Source organism: Carassius auratus, chromosome 13 (genome assembly GCF_003368295.1).
Source record: "Carassius auratus strain Wakin chromosome 13, ASM336829v1, whole genome shotgun sequence".
In the NCBI taxonomy this organism is placed as follows: domain Eukaryota; kingdom Metazoa; phylum Chordata; class Actinopteri; order Cypriniformes; family Cyprinidae; genus Carassius; species Carassius auratus.
The window spans coordinates 19,816,114-19,827,242 of NC_039255.1; the positions used below are offsets into that span (position 1 = coordinate 19,816,114).

The 11,129-nt window shown below is 37.8% G+C and overlaps 1 protein-coding gene across 10 annotated transcripts; it reads left to right on the plus strand.

Moving 5' to 3' along the window:
- Window positions 1–755: 755 nt before the first annotated feature.
- LOC113112992 (pecanex-like protein 2) lies at window positions 756–10,715 on the plus strand. 10 transcript variants are annotated; one of them, XR_003293523.1, is made up of 8 exons: window positions 756–1,060; window positions 1,501–1,695; window positions 1,825–1,960; window positions 2,319–2,416; window positions 3,095–3,737; window positions 7,169–7,794; window positions 8,894–9,084; window positions 9,414–10,715. XR_003293523.1 is itself a non-coding variant. In XM_026279059.1 (5 exons), exons 3-5 carry the CDS (start codon window positions 7,206–7,208, stop codon window positions 8,912–8,914), a joined length of 513 nt encoding a protein of 170 aa, XP_026134844.1. In that variant the 5' UTR covers window positions 756–1,060; window positions 1,501–1,575; window positions 7,169–7,205; the 3' UTR covers window positions 8,915–9,124. The 10 variants fall into 10 exon arrangements, 4 of the variants coding, with proteins under 4 accessions (XP_026134844.1, XP_026134842.1, XP_026134843.1 ...); XR_003293526.1 differs by lacking the exon at window positions 9,414–10,715 and having other exon boundaries at window positions 1,796–1,960; window positions 8,894–9,124; XR_003293525.1 differs by lacking the exon at window positions 9,414–10,715 and having other exon boundaries at window positions 3,095–3,607; window positions 8,894–9,124.
- The last annotated feature ends 414 nt before the right edge of the window (window positions 10,716–11,129 follow it).

Sequence of the window (11,129 nt, forward strand, 5' to 3'; positions counted from 1 at the left end):
CACGAGAGTTGGCACCAGTGGAGGGCGCGCGTCGCGCTCAGCAGCAGAGCTTCACTTTGAATCAGTCCTTTCCACTCTCCTCTCTCTCCTCTCCGCTCATTTCAAGCTGGCGCAGGACGATGCTGCTAGGCGCCTTTCACCCATAGACAGTAAAAGAAATGGACACAGCGACCCCATTGGAACTCAATTGAGACAAGTGAAGCCCAGTTTTAGCGTTTTTTAGCACTTCCGTTTCTGACGCGCAGACTCAAACGAAGCTTGACGACGTCAGCAACCTGTCTGACAGATGTAAATCTTCTAGTAGCTGTGCGTGCAAACTGCCATCGTTAATCTTGCAGAGACGGCGAGCTTGAGCGGGGAGTTCTTTGTCGTGAGTGAGCAGGAGTAAGTATTCTGATTAATTATTTTGTATAGTATTTTAAAATGTAACGCCAGTACGCCATATTAAGTTAATTGCCTGCGAGCTTCTCCTCCTGTCTGTACGGTAATGCGACAGAGAGCCGAGTGGTTATGACGCAATCGTTAGCCTATTTTTTACAAAAACTGTTTATACGGGGCCATAATGTAACATAGAAGGTAATGGAGCCCTTTATACATTGTCATGTATCTTTAGAAATAAATAATGGACAAACAGAGTCTTTAAACGCCTCAGATGTAAAGTTATTCGCTGTCAAAGTGACGCCAAAATGAATGGGAGTCAATGGGAATGCTAACGCAAGTGAAGTTCTGCTAAAAGATGGCAGCCCCCACCCGACTTCAACTTCCGGTCGAGTTCCTTGCCGCCTGCTTTCACCGCACAAAATGAATCCCCTTATGCTTGGAAATAAGCAACCAATGCGTGGACGATGAAAAAGAAAGTTAAATGGCTTCGAGGAAGGATGTAGATTGCAGCTTCTGCAAATATGTAATCGCGCGCAGGGGCGTCGAGTCGAGGATGGCAGCGGGGAGTCTGTGCTTCACTGACCGGCGGATCATGATCCAGAACAGAATAAATTCAACAATTCATTTCACCGGCATTTATGGATGTTTTTTGCTCATGCTTCCATTATCTCTTTATTTGGTGAGTGATACAATGCCGCAGACCACCGATATGTGTTTTGCAGATATGAATCATTCAGCTGCAGAAACCTTATACAAAACATTTTTGTTGTTTGTTTGGTGCTAGCAATGTCGCATTTTTCTTCTGTACAGGTGATGAACGCATGGCAGACTGCATGTGTCAAAGCACTGTTTTGTATTTACAGTAGAAAATATGCAAATATGTCAGTGGTCAAGAAATTACAAAAAAGAGATGATAATTATAATAATAACAAACCCACACATCTAAAATTATATTTTATAGCTGACTGTTTTGTATTTACAGTAGAAAATATGCAAATATGTCAGTGGTCAAGAAATTACAAAAAAGAGATGATAATTATAATAATAACAAACCCACACATCTAAAATGATATTTCATAGCTGATTTATCTATCTTAAATGTGCCTCTTCCTTCGCCAGGCTCTTCCACCCACCACTACTACCCTCAGCATCTACTGCACCTCAGTGACAGTTTTCTTCATTGTCATTAAGATGGTAAATTATCACCTCCATCTGATGTTTGATCAGGGCGACATTATAGCCCAGAATAGTGTGGCTGACATTAGCAAATGTGTAGACAAGAAAAGCAATGCATCTAATTCCTGTCTTCCATTGGTAAGATCCAAAATCATTTGTGCCATATTTAGATTTCATTGTTATTTTACAGTGTCCTTAAAGCATGTGTACTCAACTGATATATTTGTCTTGTGACCAGGCTAAAGTCTGAATCATTTTAATCTACAGGAAGAGCAGCACAGTTCCTGACAGTGTTGCCATATCTGTATTGACCCAAAACAGGCCAAGTTCAGTAATAAAAGTGCTAAAAGTAAAAGTAATAAAAGTAATAAAACAGCCTGAAACAGACCCTGGACTGATTGGAGTGAGTAATATTTTCATAAAACTATGTACCATAATTATTTACACTAACAGCAACATGTATTTTTACAGAATGTCACAAATATGTTTATAGTAATTAGTATAACAGTAACACATAAGCAGCATAACTGCTTTGTTACCCTGCTTTAAAAAACTGTGAAGGAGTGTCCAACATCTGATGAGCTGAAGAATATAGAGGGTAGGTACCAGCTTTAATGATATGAATGGCCTGGTTTCACTGCAGTGCATGAGGTCCTCACAATTCTTGGAACATGCTTTGCAGATATATCACTGTAGGTTTCTGTCACAGAGCCTTGCATATGAACTGAGGAATAACTTAACTACTTTCTATCTTGCCTCAGTTGCATGCATGCTGAGTGTGATATCCTGCCAGGACCTCTCAAAAAGAGCTGTCAGACATCTTTGTCAGACATCCCAAGCACAGCATTACACTTACATTGTGAGTCTCTGACTGCATCTAAAACACAGAGACATGCTTTAGAAAATGTTATTTAATTTTATGAGAAAGTGTAAGTTGTTCATGTGACATACTAAGTTTAGATATTAAAAAATAATGTAATTTTATTTAAAAAAAAAACTAAGAACTGATCAGATCAGATCAGATTAACTTTGGTTTGGGGTTTTATTCATTTTTCACCCAAAAATCTTTAAAAGCCCAAATAAATAAAATAAAATAATAATAATCACTGACTGTCATTCATTGAAAGTCCTGGTCACCAAAACTTAGAAGATCCAAAAATGTTATAAAAAGCCTTGTGCATGCATCATATGTTAGAACAAAAACATGTTCAAGCTTCTGTGTTTTCTAAATGTTATATGTGTGTCAATCATTAATTAGATGTAAAATCTATTCCTTGACTCCTTGGACGTTTTGGATACTTGGACTTTCAATGAAGAATCAGAAACCTTTAGTAACCAGTTGTTCAGTTTCAGTAAACATTTTAATTTGTGTCTCAAAGATTAACTGAAGTCTTATGTAACAAAATAATTTTAACATTTTTGGTTGAACCATTGTGACATCAACCTATGGGGTTAATCATCTGGTAGCTATTGAATTCAATTAGTTGTCTATTTGACATTATAAACGTGCTGTTTGTATACTGACTGGCTTTTACAGGTCAGAGTGATGAAAGATCTATGCCAGAGGCGGAGGAGCGACTCACCCCTGAGGATGTGTTCAGTCCCAACACTGACGAGTCTGCCCCACTCCTGCAGGGAGAGCAGATTCCTTCAGCCCACAGGGATAATGCTGAGGATGATCAACCACCTTCCCCTGTGAATGAAGAAGACAGTGTAGAGGAAAAGACAAACCCCCAACAACAATAATACCTCTCTACAAATCACACGAGATGCCAACGATGGAGAATTGCCTGAGGAGAATTATTGCTCAGATGAAATTGCTGTGGTGCTTGTTGACAACTCGAGTCCCTCGGCCCACCTGGACAAGAGTGATACGGTTAAGATCCTTATCACAATGAGCTGTGACCCACAGACGGCAGCTGAAAACTGAATGAGTCCGTCAAACAGCGCATCTTAGAGTCAGCTCAGTCCAACCAGGGAGAATACTGTCCTGTTAAAATTCCTGTCATCACCTTCGATTTGCCTCACGAAGTGGAGGAACCCTCTGCAGGTGATGAAAAAGAAGATACACCTTTTGCAGGAGAGAGCTCTGTTCAGGACAAGTCCGAACATCTGACATTGCTCAGGAATACAAAGAATTTGGGATCAATGAACTTGAGATGCCCAATCTGAGCCCCCAAGTGAGCAATAACATTGCTAAGGGACTCGGTATCGTTAATAGATGAGATGCTATCCTCATTAGCCATAGAGCTAAAGATAAGCTCAGTACAATCTGCCATGTTTTACGAGGCCATAAGCAACTATTGATACCAGTCTAGTGATATGTCACACGAGCGACCCCGCCTGGAGAAGAGCAGTACTGTCCAGTCGAGACACCCTGCTCACGCTCAGACACATGATGGATGATTACGAGATCATCATGCTGTACCAGTGTTAATTTTGACACGAAATTTTAATTTAGTTTTAGTCTTAGTCTTTTGACTATAATTCTTTTTAGTTTTAGTCAAGTTTTAGTCATCTGATTTGTTTTAATTTTAGTCTTATTTTAGTCGACTAAAATTGCTTGGTATTTTAGTCGACTAAAATTGCTTGGTATTTTAGTCGACTAAAATTGCTTGGTATTTTAGTCGACTAAAATAAGACTAAAATCAATAACAGATTTACTAGACAATTTTTTACAGCTGGTATAGGAAACAAACTTAACCAAAATATATAAAACACAAATTCAACTTTATTTCAACACAACTGTGTCTTTATTTCGATTCAAAAGCTTTTATGCAGCAACAAACACTGTCATGATAATGTAAACAATAACTAGCTGCCAATTGACCATCAATAAAAGAAAAATAACGTTAGGTCCAGGACCTTAAAGCTTACAGCTGAGCTGAACAATAAGTGCATACATTTAAAGTAAATATTTAATAAGTTGGCAGCTAGGTGGATAAAAAAAGTAACAAGATTTTATAAGGTATTCATTTGTCTAGCAATATTGTATGTTTTAAATACTACAATATTGCTAGATTTGTATGTATAAGGATAGGATGTGAACATTCATGTTTCACATGACTAATATAGAAATATTTGTGATATTGTCAACAAGTAGAACATTATAAAATATACTAAACATTAGTATTAATCAAATGTATTTATCATGATATTACGTATTAGTATTGTGCTCGCATCTAATTTGAAGAAGGGGCTATTTTACAGTACTTTTCAGTTCGTAATATTTAATGCTACAACATCTACGCACTGCACTATTCCAATTTTGCTTAGCTCAATAAACAAAAGAACATCGTTGTAAAATTACATTTGAGAAAATGTCCGGGTGGCTCGTCTGTAAATGTCTTTTCAAATTGGTTGTGTTCTTGCCACGAATGAGCGCTCTGCGTGCTTTACACTTTGTTTTGTTTTGTTCGTCGTCAAACGTGAAGTGAGCTGTGGACATGCTCTTTTAGACAGTAGGGACTTTAAGCAACAGCTGCGAATGGAACGGCTACAGCGACCGGAAGTTTGCCGTCACACCGCTGTAGCCAAGAACGTAAAAGTCACTAAGCAACGGTAAAACAGAACAGCGCAACGCAGCATTAATTCATTTATTGAGATCCAAAAAAATATATAATTTAAAAAAGCAAGAGAAGGATTGCTTTTGGCGTTAAATGACAATCTTTTGTCAGAAGAGGAGTTTTTAATATTGTATGATGTAAATAAGTCTAAAAACATAACATTTATTTACCTAACCTCTCACGTTGTAGCGACTCTGGCAAATCAGCTGTTCTCCCGTAGTAGACCGTTAAATTAGAACGTCAGAAAGTAGCAGTTAAATTCGCGCAGGCGCAATAGAACGCCAGAATGGCGTTGCCGTTCCACCAGAGGCTGTTGCTTAAAGTCCCTATCACCTCTTCGAATGCCGACTTCCCGGGAGCTCATAAAAACTGAAAACCTTCGCTTCACGTCTCAATAAGTCAGGCTCTGATTGGTTCTCTTCTCTCATGCAGTCTGTTCTGTTTTGCCAGTTCTTTTGCTCATTCCTCGCATCTCTCCCGTCTGCTGATTTGATTTTCGTCACAGTCTATTTTCGTCTCGTCCTTTATTCGTTGACGATAATGTCAATCAATTTAGTCATAGTTTTAGTCTCCATCAGTGCCTTCTATTTTAGTTTTCGTTTCGTTTTCGTCGGCAAAAATATATTCGTGACGAAAATAATGACGAAAATATTTAGTCAACGAAATTAACACTGTGCTGTACAAACTACATCTCAGCTTCAAAGTAATAAAGGCAAGAGAGAAAAACTATTTTACATATCTAAAACTATATATTATTAGATACATATAAAACACCAAGAGAGTAACGTTTGGAGTAACATTTTATTAATTCATAAGTTTATTCAGAAAGTACACGTATCTAAAGTGGCAATGAAGGCATTTATAATGTATACAACAGAAGCAAAACTCTTTTTTGCATTCAGATAAATACAGAATGTGTGTGAGGGCTGTGGGCTGATCAGCAGCAGGAGCTCATCTTCCTCTGGAACCGTAATCCTGAGCCTGGAAGCATCCAGAACTCAAAGCATGCTTTGTGAAACATGATCAACTCTTCCTGCGACCAGCCCCTGGGTCACCCCATGTTTGTGGCCCCACTCACCACCTCCTATAATTAATTCACACAAAAATGAAAATTTGCTGAAAATGTACCTACCCTCAGGCTATCTAAGATGTAGATGGGTTTGTTTCATCAGGCCATCTAAGATGTAGATGGGTTTGTTTCTTCATCTGAATAGATTTAGTGAATAGATTTTTTAGATTAGAATTTAACCCATCCAAAGTGCACACACACCATGAACACACACCCGGAGCAGTGGGCAGCCATTTATTCTGCGGCACCCAGGGAGCAGTTGGGGGTTCGGTGCCTTGCTCAAGGGCACCTCAGTCACGGTATTGCCGACCTGAGACTCAAGCCCACAACCTTAGGGTTAGGAGTCAAACTCTCACCCCATTAGGCCATGACTTCCCCACTACAGATTTAGAGAAATTTAGCATTATATCACTTATCTACTGTACCAATGAATCCTCTGCAGTGAATGGGTGTCGTGAGAATGAGATTCCAAACAGCTGATAAATGCCTAGTTATAACTCACAATCCAATCAAATCCATCAGTTAACTTCTTAAAGTGAAAAGCTTTTTTAGAAACAAATCCACCAAGGCTTTTTCAAACTACAAATGTTGCTTCCAGCCAAAGGATGAGTGCTCTATCCGTTATGCTTTTTTCAGTCATAAAAATCGGTCTAACCTGAATCAGAAGAGAAATATGCAGAAATCAAGCTAAAACAGTTTAAAAAAGTTCTAAACAAGTCTGTTGGTGGATTTTGATGTGAGCGGACAACAGGGGGAGGAAGTATTACTATGGATTATGGACTCATATTTTGTCCAGAAGCGATGGTTTAAAGTTCAAATGCCTTAATGATGGATTTATTAAAAACACACAGCTCCCAAGACATTAACTGATGGACTGGAGTTGTGTGGATTACTTATGAATTATTGTGATGTTTTAATTAGCTGTTTGAACATTTTTGGGTTAACTATTCCTTTAACAGGCCTTCTCTGTTTCTAGGGAGAGGAAAGATAACTTTACCAGCTGTAACAGTGGCATGAACATGGAGGATGTGGATTGTGCTGGTTCCTCCTTAAGTCAGAATCATAACTCCGCCACATCCCAGAGCCGAAGCCTTTTTCACGGCCGCCAAAGCAGCTCCCAGTCCAGACACCACGGAGTTCAGAACATACTATATAAATCTGTACAGTTTACAGTCCTAAAGTCTGTAAGAAAATTAACATATTAGTTAATATCAAATGGTATTTTCCCCACAGCTCACCGGGAGTATCGCAGTCGCCCAGTGCAACCTCAGGGCCAACGGCCCCCTGTCACCAGCTGATCGAGTCCCATCCTGGACAGCCAGCACGGCTCCAACAGCCAGCTGTCCTTCAACACCTCCTCCATTGCCTCCGTCTTTTCCCAGGTGCCTCGTTTATCCACAACAGGGCCTCTGGCTCTGGCTCCAGCCAGGCGTCTTCCTCCAGCTCCACACTGAGCCTGCTGTTGGCAAGCGGAGCTGCTCCAGCGGCTTGGTCATCTCAGGCCTCTCTGCAGCTGAGAGGGGGAACACCAGAGATACGCAGTCCTCAAGTTCTGACAACATCGTCCTAGGCCCGTCCTGTCACTCGAGTCATGCAATGCAGGTGATATGATGTCTTTGAGGTGTTTTTACAATGATTTACAAAAAAAAAATTGTTGTTAAAGTATCTTCAAGAAACAGACCGTTAGTAGCCTCCAGGTGAAATACAGAGGGTTTTTATAAAATTTCATCACATGCTAATTTCCCATTTTAAGGTTTTTATAGTCAAACTAGACATATGAAGCAGAGGCTAGTGAAAAAAAAAAAAAAACACTTCAAAATTATTTATAACTTTGAAAAAAAGGATATTTATAACACTTCACACTATAACATTTCAGATTAATCATTCAGATTGATCACATTAATTTGCAGTGTTCTTTCATTTCTTTGCCTAATTTAACTCTGCACCCAGGGTCCCAAAATGAATTTCAATTGAAAAAAATAATAATAATTGTACCAGACAGTAAATATTTCATATCCACCGTCCATCTGCATTTAAATTTTTTTTTATTTCTTATTATTAAGTAATGTACCTGTGTCCCTAAAAAGATCATTATTTGACATTTGTAATAAACAGTAATGAGCTAGTGTCAGTTTCATATTTTTGTTTGCATCGATTAATTTTTATAATAAACTACTATTCACAAGTTTGTGGTCAGTTTTTATTTAAATTTTTAAGAAATTAATACTTATTCAGAAATGATGAATTTAAATAATAAAAAGTGACAGTAAAAGACATTTATAATGTTACAAAAGGTTTCTGAAGCATCACGTGACACTGAAGATTGGAGTAATGGCTGGTAAAAATTCAGCTTTACCATCACAAATTACATTTTCAAATGTATTAAAACAGAAAACAGTTATTTCAAATTGTACAAATATTTCAAAGTATCACTGGTTCTACTTTAATCAAATAAATGAGACATAAGAAACTTCTTTCAAATCATTTAAATATCTTACTGACCCAAAACCTTTGAGTGGTAGATATAACTATAGTCTGGGGTTAAAACAGTTGAGAAAAAATATTTTCTTTAGTAGGGTTTCTCATCTTTTTTTAGATCATTTTGGATCCTGAATGCACCTAATCACCTCTTTTTTTCCTTTCTCCTTTCAACCCATTTTTCTTTTATATTTAATGTCTATTTTATATCACAAATAAGCAGCAGTGGACATCAGAGGCGTAGGAGAGCATAGATGCTCCACCATTGCCACAGAACCCAAGGTCCACAGCACAGACAAGTGCCAAGACGACATGAGACCACAACAGCCCAGCATGGTCCAACTCCTAAGCCCTCAAGTCATGTACATTACAGATGTCTTTTTGAAAAACTAAAAATCTGCCATGAGTACAAATGTAAGTATAAGGGAAAAGACCCCCCCCCCCCAAAAAAAAACACTCATGCTGTATATGTTTTTAAAATGTCACAGCTTTTTAAATACCTGAAAGAACACTCTTAACATTAGTCAGTCAAGCATTATAATATGATATCTGGATTATCAAGCACTATTTAATGATAGAACTTTAGTAATTATAATTAACTTGGTAACCATGTATGAATGTGTAGACATTTTAACTGAATTTAGGACTGGTGGTGGTGCTTTGTTGGTCCTTCAGTGTTCCTGCACTAAGGATTAACGAGCTGCTGGATTCATGAATATTAATCAGGCTGTGTCCATTCACAGGAACTGATTTGCTGAAATCAAAACAGGGACGATAGTAAGTGAGCCCCAGCCAATGAGACTGCCGTTTGCGCATAAGTTCTGCCCACTTCGCACATGAGAGGAAGCGTGAGGTGTGCGCCTTCACACAAGAGACTTAGGTCTCTGCAGAGCAAAAGTGGGCGTTTATCACCATGTGGGTGTTTTCAAACTGCTGGGTGTTTCTGAATCCAACCCCACCCCTAAACCTAACGTCACTATTACATCAACCAATCAGGTCTCATGGTGTAAAAACACCTTGATCTAGTAACTCCCATTACTTTCCTGCAGAGACCTATACTTGGAGTTTAACGTACGCTAATAATGCGTTCTCGACATTTGTCAGTAAAATAATGCCATAGATACACAAACACAAACAAATCGTTTGACAGAGAGTGAAACTCTGAAGCGCTCAGTCAGAGAGTGTTTGGCAAGTGATAATATATCTGTTCTAAACCTTTACTCAGCCTCCAACTCAAACACTGGCGAGTAAATTCTGAGAATTTATTAGCCACTGGCTTATATTAGACATCATTCAATCGCATATACGAGTGATTTACTCACAATGTAGAGGGTTGGCAAAAGCTTGTTACTATCTCTGAGGTTAAATGGTGGAATCTGATGGCTACAAGTATTTACATTTGCACTTTGATTGCGTGCACTTCATGAACACCATCACTGACAGCACTGATTATTTTTATACTGTTGCCTAAGTAATGTAAGATCACGTAACTAAAGAAAGTGTCAGGGATGTTACACAGTACTTTACTTGCACAGTGCTGTTTTGAAACATGTTATGATCCAGATGTGTCATTGGTATATATTAACATACAAGCACTACAAGGATTCTGAACTGGTTACTGATGCATTAAAAGCAGTGACAAGAAAAATGTTATTTCTCTAGATGAACTAAAAAAACAACAACAACCAAAAATGGCCGTGTTCACTCTTTGAAACGTTATATGCACTTTTTCCTCTGATGTTTCACCATTAATGAGATGATGAATTGACCCATGGACGATTGTTGTAAATGATCTTTACATCCCTGAGTATGGCAAGCTCAAATTTATTCAATAATTCTTCCAAGAAGTAAAATGAGGATGGAGGAATTTCATGGATCTGGAAATATAGTTGATAAAAGCAAAATGCGCATTTATACTATGGGAAACAAGGGGCTTCCAGTATATTTATTATGTGATGGGGTATAATGCTCCCATAAATAGGGAGATGCACTACCATGAACACAATTTGAATAAAAAAAGTTTTAAAAGAATCTGAATTTTGTCCTTTTTCATTTTATTATATATATATGTGTGTGTGTGTGTGTATGTATGTGTTATACCATCACATCTGACAGATGTTTTTCTCATGAGCCGTTTTTATCTAAAATCTTATGATTAAATCATTAAAAATTGTTGTAAATAAATAGACATTGTTCCTATGTATGAATGTCTTTCCCAAAGCAATATTTTAATTATTAATTATTACTATTTTATTTTAATTGATGAGAACAAATGATCATCCTTTATTTTGTGTTATTTCATATAGTTTTGATGATTTTACTATTACTCAAAACATGGAAAATATTAATAATAGTTGTCTCCAAGCTGTTTTGTATTTTATCAAATCTTTTGCTGGATTTGGAAAGATTTACTAGTCTAAAACCAATGTTTCTTTTTATGTTATAAAATGAATATAACT